Source organism: Catharus ustulatus, chromosome 2 (genome assembly GCF_009819885.2).
Source record: "Catharus ustulatus isolate bCatUst1 chromosome 2, bCatUst1.pri.v2, whole genome shotgun sequence".
NCBI lineage: Eukaryota > Metazoa > Chordata > Aves > Passeriformes > Turdidae > Catharus > Catharus ustulatus.
This window is the reverse complement of record NC_046222.1, coordinates 119,687,906-119,705,079: the sequence shown is the minus strand read 5'-3', so window position 1 is coordinate 119,705,079 and position 17,174 is coordinate 119,687,906. Positions and strand designations below refer to the sequence as shown.

General features: G+C 47.3%; 1 protein-coding gene across 1 annotated transcript in view; it reads left to right on the top strand.

Annotated features, from left to right (window-relative positions):
* The first annotated feature begins 515 nt into the window (after positions 1 to 515).
* PDE9A (phosphodiesterase 9A) overlaps positions 516 to 17,174 on the top strand; it is a 51,358-nt gene continuing 34,699 nt past the window's right edge. The window contains exons 1-2 of the mRNA XM_033052520.2: positions 516 to 910; positions 15,086 to 15,156. Of these exons, the coding sequence (XP_032908411.1) occupies positions 842 to 910; positions 15,086 to 15,156 (140 nt within the window). The 5' untranslated portion in view covers positions 516 to 841. The remainder of the gene's footprint in view (positions 911 to 15,085; positions 15,157 to 17,174) is intronic.

Sequence of the window (17,174 nt, the reverse complement as noted above, 5' to 3'; positions counted from 1 at the left end):
GCACCGCGGGGCTCCGCTCCCTCCTGCCCTCCTCACTCCTTTGTCGGGAGACTTCACCTTCCCCTAAATAACAAATTCCTTCACCACGGATGGCGGTGGGCGAGAGCATGGGCTTTGTGCTTTCTTGGTGCTGCTGGAGCTTACAGGGGGAAAAAAAAGCTCCTGCTTCTTCCTTCTGTCATTGTAATGATAACGGGGGGATGTGGAAATGGAGCTGCTGAGTTTGGACTGAGATGGTCCAAGCCTGGCTGGCAATGGGTGTCTGAAAGGACACTTCCAGCACAGGGCACTTGCTGACAGGAGTGTGTGCAAGCACTTCACCAGGACAGGCATAAGTAATAATTACGGTCCTATTTCAGCATAAAATCAAATTATATCTCTCACCACCCTGATAAAGGAGGTTTTTCCTCCTCCGTACCCCCCCCCCCACCCCGAGGGATAAATGCCACTTGATCTTGTGCATGACAGGAGCTGGTCAGTCCCAGGGTCAGAGCCCGAATGCGGATGCCCAGCAGCTCAGCCTTAAAGCCAAGAGGGGTTGTTGCTATGGGGATGGAGAAGGGGCTTGCAGGCAGCATCTGGAGCCTGTGTCTATCCCTGTCCGAGACAGCTGGATTTGGAGGGAAGCGAAACTAAAAGGAGGTGGCAGGGAGAGACAGAGGCACAGCAAAATGCATGCATGTTAGAGGAGGGACCTTCCCAGAATGAGAGTACAGTGGGATACAGAAGAGCGGGGACACCAAACTGCCAGGCAGCGGTGGCTCGGCTGGGTAGGATAAACCTGAATTTCTGCTCTGATTGACACTGGAAACAAGTCCGGTGAGAGCTCAGCTGTAGCAAGATGGGATCTGCCTCCTCCACTTACCGGCCCAAATGTATTTATTTGGACATTGATGGAAGAATTCAAAAGGTACTTTCGCTGTTTTTCACCCAGCCGCGGCTGCGGGCGGTGCTGGCACGGCCGATCCCGCAGCGCATCCCGGGGCTCCGCATCCCTTTCGGAGGGGAAAGGGGGGGATCCTGCCTGCCTTCTGCTTGGTACACGGCTGTTTGTTCGCAGGGGAAGGGGAGGCTGGCACAGGGGAGGGCCGGGCGCTGCCAGCGCTGTGTCGCTGCCAGCTCTCCCTGCCGGTGGGGATGCTCGGTTTCGCAGCCGTGTTTACAAAGTTTAGCCTGGGGCGAGTTTTCCCCGGCAGGCAGCAGGAGTAGGGAGTGCAGCCCAGCCCCCTGGCGACCCCCTGGCCCAGGTTGTGTTCTGGCCGTGGGTATCTGCCCCGGCCGAGCGAAGGTGCCCGGCTCTCGGTGCGGTTCTGCCGCACCGCCTGTGCCCCAGCGAACGCCGCTAATTAAAACTTTCACTGCCCTTTGCTTAAGCAGCGCAGGGAGAATTGTGTCCTGGCTGAAAGGGAGAGCTCGCACGCTGCCGAGCTGGCAGCCCACTGCTTTTAAACACAAACAATGCCGACGCCTTTCTGCAAGTCTTTTTTTCCCAAACCCTTCCCTTTGTCAGCAGTTCTTTGGCCGCAAACCAAGCGCATTTTCTGTAACAGAGGGTTGCTGCCAGGCTCCGAGTAAACTCTGATTTGCAAAATTCAAATCCCTCTCGTCTTGCTGCTCCAAGTTTTCGGTTCAGGCAGCCTCGCCTTTTGTTGCTTTGTGAAGAAGCAGCAGCGATGCCCGGTCCTTTCCGTGCCCTGTGCTGTGTGAGGTGAATGGAGAGCTGTGCTCACAGTCCCATCCCACCGCACACGCCTCCCATCCCCTCCACCACTGCCCTGAGAACCACGGACACCGCTCAAAGTGGTGTCAGGAACAAGCCCTTGGAGAATCCAGATCTGTGCCGGATTCCCCAGGGAAAGCTGCTGCTCTCCATCCACCTCAGCCGTGGTTTAATCGTGAGATTGTGCCTGCCGGCTCTGCCGAGCTCAGGGCTCCGATTCTCTTTTTCCAGGCTTTAATAAATTGGTTTCCCGAAGTATAAATTGAATGGAGCCTCCTGGTACCTTTTGTACAGTTCAGTGCAAAAGAATATTTTGGCATTTCTAAAGGGTGGTGAGTGTTTCGGTAATGCACAGTGTTTGTCATCTATGCTGGATTTAAAAAAAAAAAAAATACAGCATTTCTCCCACCAGCCTCTGGAGAGTACTTTTAACACTAGAGGCACAGTCACATGAGAAAGCAAATGCAAACCCCGGCAGCATTAAGGGGGTTTAAGCTGGATAAATGTTATCTGTTTCTTTTGTCAGATGTGAAATCCCGCCTGTGTAATGTTTGGAAGGATTCCTGAAGTAAAAATGCCGTGTAAATGGGGTTCACCCAGCGGTAAGCAGGGCATATCTCAGATTCCCCTGCCTTCTCAGAAACATCATTAGAAAGAAGCAGAAGGGAGGGGGGGGGAAAAAGCAGCAGCTCTTAATCTTCCAAGGAATGCAGCAGTGGAGGCTTCTAAAGGGAACTCATTAAATCAATGCTAAGCTTCTTGTCAACCAATAACGAGGAACGAGCTTCATTAGAACAGCTTGTTGGGTTTGAAAGGGCTCAGCTCCAGTGAAAACTGGGCATGGTGCAATAGGACTGGGCATCCTACCCCAGCACTGCTTGTGCTTGCAGCTGTTCACAGGCAATTTTTGTGTTTGCAAAACATATCCTGAATTTCCCCTCATCCTGAATTTCCCCTCATCCTGAGTTTCCCCTCATCCTGAATTTCCCCTCATCCTGAGTTTCCCCTCATCCTGAATTTCCCCTCATCCTGAATTTCCCCTCATTCTGTTTCCCCTCATCCCGAATTTCCCCTCATCCTGAATTTCTCCTCATCCTGAGTTTCCCCTCATCCAGAGTTTCCCCTCATCCTGAATTTCCCTTCATCCTGAATTTCCCCTCATCCTGAGTTTCCCCTCATCCTGAATTTCCCCTCATCCTGATTCTCCTCATCCTGAGTTTCCCTTCATCCTGAATTTCCCCTCATCCTGAGTTTCCCCTCATTCTGAGTTTCCCCTCATCCCGAATTTCCCCTCATCCTGAATTTCTCCTCATCCTGAGTTTCCCCTCATCCTGAATTTCCCCTCATCCTGAGTTTCCCTTCATCCTGAGTTTCCCCTCATCCTGAATTTCCCCTCATCCTGAGTTTCCCCTCATCCTGAATTTCCCCTCATCCTGAGTTTCCCCCGGTGCAGCCGCAGGGTGTGCTGTTGACTTTGGGAGAAGTTGTTGTTTCACTCGGTGCCGGGGTAAAGGAAGGGACAAACCCAGCCCAGGGAGCCTCCCCAGGGACCCTGCAGAGCACTGCAAAGTGCTCTGCAGCAGGAGATGGAATTAAACTAAGTAGGTTTGTGTGCTGGCAGGCCCAGAGGGGCAGAGCAGGGAGGGCAGAGGGAGCTGGTGGTTATGAAAGGAGAGTTGGCTGGCTTTGAAACCCTTCCCAGGAGTTACTCCAGTGACATCAGCACCGTCAGCCCGGTTGGAAGCAGCACCACACCGGTGCCAGCACGTCCCAGAGGAAGGGCTGCAGCCCATTTCTGTCTCCACAATGTCCTTCTGGACCAAATGTCCAGCCCACAGCTGGGTGCTGTGTGGAGTGATGGGTGAGCAAGAGGCTCCCAGGTCAGGCACAAGGGGTTGGAGTGAACAGGGTGACATTGGGCTGGTGTCCTGTCACTGGTGGCACTCTGGAGAGCTCCTGGGATTTTCAACACCCTCATCAACAACCTGGACACAGGACTATAATGAGCACTAAACAAGTTTGCTGATCACACTAAATTGGGAGGAACTGTTGAGCCCTGCAGAGAGACCTTGACAAATTTGAGGGCTGGGCAATCAGCAGCTGTATGAAGTTCAATAAGGGAAAGGATTCTGCACCTGGGATGGGGTAATCCTGGCTGTGTGCACAGACTGGAGAATGAGATTCTCAAGATCAGCACCCAGGAAAGGGACCTGGGAGTGCTTCAGAAGCCAGCAGGGACATCCCTGTCCTGGGGACATCAGGCACAGCTGGGCAAGGGAGGGGATTGTCCTGCTCTGCCCTGGGCTGGGGCAGCCTCACCTCAAGTGCTGGGGACAGTTTTGAGCACCATAATATAGAAAAGTCATTAAACTATTAGAGAGTATCCCAAGGAAGGGCATGAGGATGGTGAAGAGCCTTGAGGGGAAGCTGTGTGAGGAGCAGCACTTGGTCTATTCAGTCTGGAGAAGAGGAAACTGAGGTACACTGACCTTCCAGAGGCACAGCCAGGCACAAAATTGTCTTGACCAAAGCTGAACCACAGCACTGGGCTGTGCTCAAGGGGGCAGAGCTGGCTGAACACCTCTCCAAGCTGGCAGAGGTTTGGCCATGCAGGGGCTGTGGGGTTACAGCCACGCTCCAGATCCAGGGCTCTGCACAATCCTCCTTCAAGGAGGTCACTTGTTCTTGGAACTGGGTGAAAAACGAAATTCCAGTGTAACACTCTCCTATCCAGCACCCACCTGAAATGGAAACAGAGTGGGGGAAACAAGAGCTGCTCACTTTATTTATTTCTAAAGGAACTTCTCACTTTATTTATTTCCATTACCCACCTGCTTGCACACACAGCTCCCTCTGCACTTGTGAGGAGCAGCTGGGGCTGGGCACACAGGGAGGCACAGCAGAGCAAGGGGAAGCTGTGGCTGTTCCATGTAGGATAAGGTGATCCCCACAAACCACCATGGTTCCACTAGATGGGGTCAAGCACCCAAACCCCCAACATCAGTGGAGAGGGGCCAAATTTAAGCCAGATCTGGAGTCTTATTTTCCTTCATCCTCTTATTAACCCTTTGGCTGGGTTTTGAAGAAAAATTTCTATTGAGTCTGTTTTGAATTAAAAATCCACCAGGAAAAAAAAAAATTCCCCAGCTCATGCCCAATCTTTTTTTTTCCATGGAGAAGCTACTGGGAACATTTTCTTTTGACCTTTGAGATTTAAATGGTAGCAGAGTGGAACCAACCAGTGGCCTTATTTCCAGCAGGGTGGCTTCATGGCTCTCCTTTTCAAATGTCACAGGGTAGTGGCTTTGCTTGCAGAGTTTTAAGGAGTTCCTCTGAGAAAAAGGCTTGTTTCAAGAGGATTTCTGTCTCCAGTGTCTTAATCAACATCATATTTGTAACAAGTATGGAAATTCAGTGGGCTACAGAGCCTGAAGTAACTGGAAAAAAAGACTGTTGCCTTTGTCAAGGATTCTATGAAATCACTCAGTGGTATTTTCCTCAGAAAGCAAGTAAAGAATTTTGGAGTAATTTTGCTGGTTTATTGAGTCATTCTGGATGCTAAGCAGAAAATTTGCCTTTTTTTTTTTCCCCTCAAAGAAAAGCACAGAGTTCAAGCTTTCTGGGTGCCTGCTGACCTGACTTGTGCTGCAGGACCCTGAGCCATCCACAGCCACTGTTCCTCTTGGCCAGAGGTCCCCAAGGACAGGACAATGCTCAGACTGAGCTTTGGTGCATCGAAACATCAGCGCTCAGGAAATGCTTCTGGCACGTGAGGTTTTCATTCCAATTGCAGCAGCAGCATCTGTGAGATAAATGCCCAGATTCTAGCAAAGCCAACAGATTTTTCCAAGGCTCACCAGGCTATTTTTAACCTGCAAAAGTGGATTCAGATGCAAAACAAAACCCAGCAGAAGAAATAATGGCGTGATGATCCCCTCGAAGGATTTTTGCATCCCTGTGACTCTTTGCACACAGCAAGGCAAGCCCATGGAGCCCATGCTGTGTCTGTTTGGACTGAGGGTTTAGGGGAGCTCCACACACCAAAGGGGTGCACAGGAGGGGTGTTCATGGCAGTCAGGACACAGACACCTCTGTGGCACACCCTGCTTTAGCATGGGGAATGTTTCTGTGGGATCAAGGCCATCTCAATGCTGGCAGACCTCTGTGGGTGTGGGAGGGTGAAAGGTGGCACAGCCTGAGTCTGGCCAGGTCTTGGCTAACCTTGGCTTTCTCATTTTAGCTGGTGAACTGGGGTTGGCTGCTTGTTCTTGATGTGAAGCAGCATGAAATGAGCAGCAGCTTCCTTGAGCTCTGTCACATAGCAGCACAAAAACATTTTAAGCAGTAAAAATGGCTTAAATCCATGCTTTTAAAAGCATGAAGGAAAATGTCACATATGTGTCCCCTGCTCCCCCTTCTCCTCTTCCCCAGTGGGGGCTCCTCAGAGCATTGAGGGGACCAAACCATAATCCAGCACAGCTCTGCAATTCCAGCACAGCTCCAAAATTCTTCCAGATCCATCACCCTGCGAGGCTTGTTTACTGCTGTTTATCTTTGTGAAGTCACACTCAGTGTATTATATTTATTACAGTTTATGTTCACACTAGTCCAGACAAAGTGTAAGTTTAACACTCTCAGTGTAACACTTTTCTCATAGGTAACTCTGGTGTTACCTACGGGTTCAGACCAGCCAAATACAGATTATTCTCCTCATAAACAACTCCTCTGGCTCCTCACAAACAAGACAAAATCATTCTGTTTCTAGAACTGATGCCCTAAGTTTTAGCTTTTATATTTTCCAGATTCTGCACTGCATTGGTGTGTAACTCTGAACTCCATATAAAGTGTTACAAGTTCTCTCACAGCTCAGTCACACAAATCCTTTTCCAGCCCCAGAACCAAGGACACGCTGCAGCTCCAGCCCCAAAAAGTGCAAACAGAGAATTGAGGAGAGAATCTGGGAGGGTGGGACTGCAGAGCCTGGAGCTGGAACTGGACAATGAACCCCAATATGAGAATGGAACAAAACTGATAAAATGTGAAAACTCGTGACCTGGGATTCATCTTGGGTGCAGCCTTGTCCAGGCTCTTGAACTGCCCAAGGTGAATCCTTTGAAGGCCTTTTAATAATAAAATACCTTTTTCATTCCTTTAACACTGTCTAATCTCTGCTCTTGGTCAGTCTCTCAAGGCATCAGAACTTTCCTCATGAGCTTGTTTGCACAGATTCAATTCAGCCTTTTGCTGTCCTGTCCTCAAACCTGCTTTTCCTCACTCCATCAATTTACATTTTCCTGCTAACTGTCCTCTATTACCAAGCCAGTTCCAATGTCAGACTTTAATCATGCGAGCAGCTTGAAAACAAGCAGCTTCACTGACAGCTACCGAGAACATTTGGTGCTAAAGCATCCCTATTATCCAGTTTACAAAACATTTCAAGCCTCATGCATTTGTGTGCTGCAGGGTTAATTGCACTTAGTACTCCATTAGCAGCAAATGTGTGCCCTACTTGTGTTAAGAAAAGCCAGAATATAGACATTTGTGTTGTTTGTTAAAGGTTGAGATACGTTTATGTTTTTATTTCTGCTGCTGAAGATAGGAAACTTTCAGCCTGGCCCCTCACAATCAGCCTTGCTGGCTCCTGGTTGTGTTCTGCCATTAATAATTAGCAGTGACAGATGGAATATTTGCAATATGTCCCTTAGTATAGCCAGCAGGCTGCACAAATTTCTCTTGAATGTAATCTCCCTTTTTCTATGAACCCTAGTGACTCTAAAAATTACTGAGATCTTTCTTTGCTCACAGTGGATGAGACAACCTCTGTCATGCTGGACAATCTGCAAAACTGTCCTGGGCTCACATCTGTGAGTGCATCACAGACATTTTTCTTTCCTAAAAAGAGGAAAATCTCTTTTCCCACAACCCTCTTTTCAGGGATGTTACAGGGGTGGGAGCTGTGACTTATCACACACCACAAGCTTCAGGATCCTGGTATGTCAGCTCTGTCTGGCAGCTCCTCTTTCTTAATTTAGAGCCGTGTATGTGATCAGGAAAGGAGCAGGATTAACCACAGGCATCCCAAAGTGAGGGATGGCTGCTCCAGGAGAGCCCTGGGCAGGCAGGTGGCATCTCCAAGGATGATTCATCCCACCCAAAGGGGGTTTTGGACACGTGTGGGCTGATTTGGACATCATCCTCCTTTTCTGGGGGCACCTGGCAGAGGGACACTGGAGAGATGCTGAGCCTGTGGATGGTTCAAATCAGGTCAGGCAAACCCCACACGCACATTTTGTGTTGAAATGAACATTTTCAAGCCACGTCCCTGCCCAAAACTGTGTGAATCAGCAGGATTACAGAGCTTTGGGGATAAAATATCTGCCACACTTCTCCTGCTCTATCAGAGTAGTGTTTGAGGAGCTTGGGGGAGTTTTCATTTTTGCTCAGAGCTGAGGGCTCTCGTGTTTTCTCCCCCACACATGGACATGCACACATGCACTGCTTCTCTGTTCTCTTAGAGAAGCTCCCACTGTATCAAACAGATGGTGAATCTGGCAGACTATTTTTAATGCTGCCTAACATTCAAAGCTCAGATAAATGAGTGGTTTTCTGAATATCAGCTGTTAATTAGGGAGAGAAATAAAAAAGGAGCTGGAGAGTTTGGGTATAGCTGGGCTGATGCTATGTTTGTATCTGAGTTTAAAGAATGAGAAGGCTGGGATGTTTTAAATGTTGGATTTCAGGTGAAGCTTCTTTTGGATATTTGGATTATGACAGAGAGGACATTTATGGATATTTTTTTAGGAAGATCTATTTGCTTACGGGTCAAGAAATATTAATTTCTTCCAGTGATTCCCACAGAGGGATACCTAAAATTTCTGGATTGTTCTTCATTTTGTTGTGGATGACAAACCTCTGGAAAGACAGGGAAAATCACAATGAAAAATTTCACATTAACCTTCTGCCTTAATAGTTCAGAACTCCTCCAGGAAAGCTGCTCTTACAGAAGGAGCAGCAATTTTCACAGTCCATGCCAGATACATCACTGAGTTTTACTAGAATCTTTTCTGACATAGCATCCACCATTCTCATTAGTGAAAGACTGTAATTTAGATTGTTTAAAGTCTGCAATTTCAGCCCTGACTCTGAACATTGCTCACTGAGCTGAATGAAAGACATGACCAAGTGCTAAAGTATTGAAGACAGCAGGTTGAAACCAGAAGAAAATAAGTAGAACTGGCTTCAAAAATATTTTTACATTATTTATTTAGGAATTTTACTAGGGTTAAGTAAAAATAATCAAACAGAAGTTAAATTCTTGGAAGAATACCCAATTACAGACAGCAGATCAGAACAGGATAATGTTCTGGACAGAGTTTGCTGTTTACAGAGAGGATTAGCTGTTCTGAGGATCAAATATAGAACAGAAATTGGATTTGTAAGATGTGTTTTTAACCTATCCTATCTGAAAGCAAAATATAATGTGATTAGTTGTAAACTGGTAAGCTGCAGAGTCTGTGCACAATGGTCCTTTAGTAAAATCTCCATCATCACAGCCTTTATCTGAACTCCTCTCCAAGTGGAAAGCCAGCCCAGAGCACCTGGGCTCTTAATCCCTGCTCTTCCCAAGAGGAGTTTGTAAATCCTGGTCCTAGACCAGAGGTGGATACTGTGGATTGAGAGACAATGGCTCCTTATTTCAGAATAAAATTATTCCCAAAAAAAAAAGCAGAACAGTTTCCAGGAAAGAAAGCAGTCCCACAGAGCTGAGGGTCAGGAACCAGGCATCCCCATGGAACCATGCTGTCCTACTTTGCAGTCCCTGCATGCCTCATCAAAATGTTATTTCCACTCCAAAAAGCCTCAGTTATTATTCATTCTGCTTTTTCCCAGTTTGTGTCACGTTGCTTTCCAGGGCTGACAGAACCTTGCCCACTTAAACTGAATGGCTACTGCTTGATCTTGATGGAAACTCCTTGACACAAACAAGTTAAACCTTCAGAGAAGGCTGCCTTTCCTGTCTTTTTAATTTTTTCCCCCTGCATGTGCTAGAATCATAGAATTGGGTTGGAAGGGACCCTTAAGGGTCTAATTCAACCCCCTGCAATGAGCAGGGACATTTTCAAAATTTCAAAACCTGGCCTTGAATGTTCCCAGGGTTGGGCCATCCACCATCTCAGAGGTTTTGGTGACAACAGCAAGGACAGAAATATGGAATCATGTCAACTCTCAGGGGAAACAAAAACCTGTTTGCAGATGCTGCATGACTTTTCAGGAATACAGCCTTTTCCTCCTGGCACAAATCCAAGGGAAATGCAGTTAACAGGGTTTACATGTGGCTGATTTTCTCCTTGGCAATTAGTCATCAATCTGCAAGCTGAAGCAGAGGCCTCTGTTTCCCTTCCCCACGTGGTTTGTCACTGCTGTGACTCTGCTCAGACATGATTTGGGTTTTGCCTTTGCTTTCAGAAAAAACAAAAAGAAGAAGTCTTGTGTTGACTGGCCTTGCAGGAGATTTTCATGCCACCAGGAAATATCAGAGTTCCTCTTTTTCTTCATCCCTGGAGGTTCATCCCTGGATTTTTTGGGCTGACTTGCATGACTATCCACGTGTAAAATGTGTATTATGAGCAAACCTGGAATTTCACTACAGGAAACCCTATACATGCACAATCTTAGACCAGAGCTGGAGGAACTGCTGTGGTGTCCTGACTTTGGCCTCTGTTATGCAAGATCTCAATCTTCTCCTGAGCAAGGATATCTTCCAGCACCTGGCCTTAATGCAGGGAATGAGGTCCTGAGAGACACATCTCAGCAGTGGCTTGTCACCCACAGGGACCTAAGCAGGATGACTGTGGGTCACAGACAGCTCTGAAGGGAGAGGAAATTCATGGATCAGACCCTCAGACAGTGCCAGGAATGTATGATCATGGAGACTCAGGCTGAGCAGCAAAGGTTTTGGGATGTCTCCCAAAAGAGAGGTGAGGGTTGCTGTCCTCAAAGCTGCAGGTCAGCCTGTGCAGCTCACAGCAGAGCCCACGTGCCACACGTGGCCACCAGCCAAGTGTCCCCACGCTGCCTTCCTGCTGCTTATGTCCCCCCATTGATAATGGACTCCAGGCAAATAGGATTCCTATACTGGGCTGGAGGCATCAATAGTACTCAGTGCTGTCCTGCCATCCTCTGGAACACGTTCCAATTGAATTCCATCAGCACAACTGGCATCGACTCTGCTGGGAACACGAACCTGTGGACAATATCAGAACAATTGCACATTGCTGCAGAACATCTGAGGCTGGCTGCTGTGGTTTAGAGCAGATTTAGGGGGATGCTCAGAAAAGCTCAGCAGGCTGCAAAAGAAGGAAACTGTAATAGCATGTGCTTTTTGATTAAAAAAAACCCAACCAGCTGAGGACAAGCATCCTGAGTACGAATCTGCAGTGGGTGATTCACAAATCCAGTTTTAGCAAACCTAAGAAAAATGCCAAGTATGGAAAACTGAAAAGCATGTATGGAGATAGCGCATGATCTAGTATCACAGCCTTTGTTTCTCTTCCCACTCTTTCACTACTGCATGGAGTAAAAGGAAACATCAAAATTCATCCTCAGTGCACTGAAAGCTCCTACTGCTTTCTGTGAGTCAGGCCAACTTTCTTACCTTTAATGTTTGCTAATAATTTTCTTTTATATTTTCCTCTCTTGTCTGTTGTGGTCAATAATAATTGATTACCAGAACAAGAAACCTCAATACCTGAAATAGCACTCCTGGAACATCACAAGTCTTTGGCCTCTGTTCAGCCACAATTAACATCACCTGCCCAGTTACTGCATGCACAGTTGTAATGCCCAATATTCTGCCAGCCAATTTTAGCAGCTGTCAGTCTGTCAGGAGGCTGGGCTCTGCTAGGAGCAGGATTTCAGCCCTATTAGAACTCCATTGGCTATGTTTTATTGCTTTGATTGCTTTAATAACCAAGGGTCAATCACGGAGCAACTTTCAGAACACACCCATTTCCCCAGCAGCACTTCCACCTGCCTCAGCAACCGAGTGCCTGCACGTTTTGTGAAGATAGTGCCTGGAAAAATTTCATCTGGGGCAGGACACAAGGAAAGTGGGTGTGAGTGTAGGTGTGGGTCACTTCTTGAAGTGACCACCATCATCTCCTCTGCCACAAACCCCTGCTGCTCTGCTCAGGAGTGACAAGGCTCCTCACCACCAGTGGAAGCTGCAGGCTGGAGCTTTGCAGTGTCTGTGCACCACCAGGACAAGCCAGCCTGGCCAGACCTGTCCTGGTACTCCAGGCTGGCATGCCCTGACCTCTGAGCAGGCATTACAGCCTGGGATCTCCCCTGGGATTCCCCATTTCCAGCAGCAGAGGTGTGGCTGGCACCGTGTGACTCCTCCAGGTGAGGGATTTCCCTGCAGCCTGAAAGGCTTGGAGGAAGCACAGGGAAACCTGTCACACCAGTGCTGTGACAATTCAGGAATTCAAGCACTTGAAAGCCGAGGCTGACAAAGTGAGGCTGCAGGCTTAATTACCTCCTGGCACCTACACCTTTCAGAGGAGTCATTAATTAGATGATGGCTTGTTATTTTTCCAGCGTGGTCCTCACCTCACTGAACACACAGGGCAATCCAGGCAGGGCAGATTCAGCTCCCCTGCCTCCTCCCAGCTGTCATCCCAGGTGACACATTCCTTATTTCCTGGGTCACCAGCCTCCAGGCTGATCTGTGGACATGCACACCCCTGGACATGCCTGTGATGGGGAGCAACAGAAAATGTGCCTGAGAATATGGGGTGGTTGTGGGGGATGGAAAATCAAATTTCCAACACTCAAGGAGAGAAGAATTTCGACCTTGATGTCCCTGTCCGTCTGCAAAATGTGTTTCTTGTTCCTCCTGAGTTTTGCCATTAGATCAATCTCCACAAGCTGCTGCATCCTGAGCCCAGAGGCTCTGTGGCTCTTTCCTGTGGGATGTGAGAGGGCTGCAGGGCTGGGCAGGGAAGCTGCCCCTCTGCACACCTGTGCTGCCCCACTGCCAGCCCCTGCAGCCTGCAGCCACCCCAGCAGCCTCTGGACAAACCATGCCCACTGCTTGTTGCTGTTCCTGGCTTTAGGAAGGAGAGTCTGCCTGCAAACAGGCACTTACAGTAATTTCATTATTATAAGCTGCACCTGATTATAAGCCCCACATTACAATACAGAGTGTGATAAAAGGTATCTGTTCTATCACCATCTCTTGAGGTTAGGGGAAGTGATCCTGATCTCCACGGGAGATGTTCTGCTAATGGGCCATCCATTGAAACCAGGCCGGGCATTGTTCTTTATCTTTTCACAACCCATCCTTCCTCCAGCCAGTCATTTTCTGCTCATGGCCATTGAGTCCCACTGTGGGACTGATAAAATTACTGCATCCCATTGGGAGTTGCTCCAGCCAGGGGGAAGAGCCCAACATTTCTTACCAAGATAAAAACAGAGGGTTTGGGACACTAAGGGAGCCCCTTTCTCCACTGGACTCCAGAGGAAAACCGGATTTCTCCACATCCCCACTGGAGCTCCGGAGGGAAACTGCACCTTGTACAGGAGCACTGCTCCAACTGAGCCACATCTGTCACTGCAGGAGGATGCAGCCACCATGGAATGGGACTGCTGCCAACACCCTGCCTGACGGGTGTCAGGCTGTACTCTGACTGTGTCAGGGTTTGGAGTTTGTTTCTTTGTAGTGCTGTATTTCTATTTTAATTTCCCTAGTAAAGAACTGTTATTCCTAATTCCCATATCTTTGCCTGAGAGCCCCTTGATTTCAAAATTATAATAATTTGGAGGGAGGGGGTTTACATTCTCCATTTCAAAGAGAAGTTCCTGCCTTTCTCAGCAGACACCTGTCCTCCAAACTAAAACAGCAACTTTTCGTTCTTTGTCCATATATAAGCCACACCTGATTATAAGCTGCACTTGGGGTTCGGACCAAAATTTTAGTCAAAATGGTGTGGCTTATAATTGTGAAATTACTGTAATCTCCATGGCAGGTTCAAAGCCTCCCCCACAGTCACTCAAAAAAACTCAGAGCTGCTCTGAGAAAAGGGTCACAGCACTGGCAGAAACATTCAAATCCAATCCTTTATTCTCATGTCTACACTTTCTCTTTATTCCACCACACTTTCTTTTTTCACTGGCAGCAGACATACATTTCAATGGCTTTTTTCCCCAATAAATCCACTAGGAACAAGATTTTGGTTTAGAGCACTGGAAGAGTTGATAGTGCAACATGCACCCAACAGAGGAGATGTGGGTTTGGATTGGAAGCAACCTCAGGGACCTCAGTCACAAGGACAGACATCCTATAAATGCACATTTATTGAAATGGGACACTCCTCAGGCAGAGTGCTGCTGTTGAATTCCTGAGTGTGTTTTTTCTTTCAGAGGCAGTGTGCTGCCTCTGAATCCAACAAGACATCAAATTAGAACTCCTGGGTTCCATTTCTGCCCTGCCACTCACCCATAATAAGATACAGGGCAAGTGATTTAACATAAAAATGCTTCAGATTACAGAGTTTAAACATTGCACAGGGGCATAGTGAGACTGATGGGAAGTACTATAATGGTATTATTAAAGTGTTTTCTAACTGCAGAAGATGCTAGGAGGACCATGACCTACAAGTCCTCATGGACAGAGGAGTCTTGGGGAAAATTGTGGCATGGGACTGTGTCACTGAAGGCACAGGAATAGCAGGAATACAAAAATGGGATTGGGGGATGTGCTGCTCAGTCTTCTCTGCATTGGGGCTGCCTGGTGTGTGTGGAAGGGTAGGGGGATGAAGAGGTGTTTGGGGAGATGGGAAGGTAACAGTGGCACATTTTGTAACTCCAGGTCTGGCTCCTGACCTAACAGGAACAGCCAGTAGGAATTTTGGCACAAGCTCTGCTCACTTTAAACCCAGTATAAGCTGGTATAGTCCAAAAAGCAGTGCCCTTTTATACCATCCCAGGACCTGCCCAAATCTGGGCACTGTTCTGCCTAAATCCAGGCTCTTACACTCTTAAATTTACAGCTGTTATCACCCTGCAGCAACACTGAATTTTGAGAAGCCCCATGCTCTCAGCTCACACACATTATTGCTCCACTTCTGAGCAGCTCTTAGGTCTCCAGAGCTTGCTTGGTTTATCGACAGACACACAGGTATTACACAGGAGTAGAGAAATATTCCAGCTCACAGATCAAATCAGATAATTGAAATCACAGACTGTGCCTTAAAATTAGCCCAGTGCATGCCTGAACAGGATTCATATCTCACTGGGAACTAACCATCCTTTCTCTTTTTATTTTTTTCATTTTTTTCCCTCTGCTGCTGTTTCCTTTGGAAGGTGATCTTCAGTAAATACTGCAATTCCAAAGATATTATGGACCTTTTCTGCATTGCAACAGGGTTACCGAGGTAGGTCTGTCATTTGTGACATTCATTTCACTTCTGTTTCTTTCCTTTGGGAACAATTTAAAGAGAGGCCCCAAATGATTTATTTAGCTGCTATTCAGGCTTGTTTCTCATTCCAGCCTGCTGGAAGAAGAAACTGGGGCAATCAAGAGCTGGAAAAGTGTGGAGGCAGGGAACTGAGCCACCTCAGTGTTGGCTGCACATGAGGAACAGAGAGGAAAAGAGTAGAACACAGAAATAATCTAAAACAAAAGCAAGTGAAGAAGCCCAGCCCTGAGTAAACACAGGTTGGGCACACCTACCACTTCTATCTCAGCACTACATTTTTTGAGTGAAATGCAGCCACATGTTTAGATCCTGTTTTTTAGGGGAAAAAATGGGGCCAGCAAGAAGTGTTGCCACCAGGTAATAAGCTTTCTCTTTAGGTGTTTTAGAATCTAATCCCAGGTATGGGATGGTCAAACACAAAGCAGCCCAGCTGAACTATTTTATAGAGCTTAAATATCTCATCCATCATCCATCATTCATCCCTCATCCATCCATCATCCATCATCCATCCATCCATCATCCATCATCCATCCATCCATCCATCATCCATCATCCATCCATCCATCATCCATCATCCATCCATCCATCCATCATCCATCCATCCATCATCCATCCATCATCCATCCATCTATCCATCCATCCATCCATCCATCATCCATCCATCATCCATCATCCATCCATCATCCATCCATCCATCATCCATCCATCATCCATCCATCTATCCATCCATCCATCCATCCATCATCCATCCATCATCCATCCATCATCCATCCATCCATCCATCCATCCATCCATCATCCATCCATCCATCATCCATCCATCCATCCATCCATCCATCCATCATCCATCCATCCATCCATCCATCATCCATCATCCATCCATCCATCCATCATCCATCCATCCATCATCCATCCATCATCCATCCATCTATCCATCCATCCATCCATCCATCATCCATCCATCATCCATCATCCATCCATCATCCATCCATCCATCATCCATCCATCATCCATCCATCTATCCATCCATCCATCCATCCATCATCCATCCATCATCCATCCATCATCCATCCATCCATCCATCCATCCATCCATCATCCATCCATCCATCATCCATCCATCCATCCATCCATCCATCCATCATCCATCCATCCATCCATCCATCATCCATCATCCATCCATCCATCCATCCATCCATCCATCATCCATCCATCCATCCATCCATCATCCATCATCCATCCATCCATCCATCCATCCATCATCCATCATCCATCCATCATCCATCCATCATCCATCCCTCATCCATCCATCATCCATCCATCCATCATCCATCCATCCATCATTCCTCCATCCATCCATCCATCCATCCATCCATCCATCCATCCATCATCCATCATCCATCCATCCATCATCCATCCATCCATCCATCCATCATCCATCCATCATCCATCCATCCATCCATCATCCATCATCCATCCATCCATCCATCCATCCATCCATCTCTGCAGCAGCTCCAGGTAGTGGAGCAGGGGGAGGGAAGCCCCTAAACCATTTCTGGAGCCCTTAATCACCTCTGGAAGGGGGATCTGCTGTCTGCACAAGAATCTCCAGCAGCACAGGCTGGATGCAACAGGGCACAGTCTTCATCTCAGGACACACAACTTTACAATACAGGAAAAGTGCAGGAGAAAAAATAATCCAATCTTTTACTCATGGTTTTATTGCATGACTCCAGCTCTGGGGATTGAAAGATAAAATTGAATTTGCATAAGTTGCTTGACAGAATTAATGCCCTTTGCTGTTTGTTCTATTTCCTCCCATTTGACCTTAGAGAGGTTAATAACTCTCATTTTCCTATGATGTCAAATACTTCCAGCCCATCACTCAGGAAACTTTGTTCAGCAGTTTTGAACATTCACAATCTGGGTGTTCACTGCATATTTGGCATTTTATTTTCATCAGAAGAATTTTAAA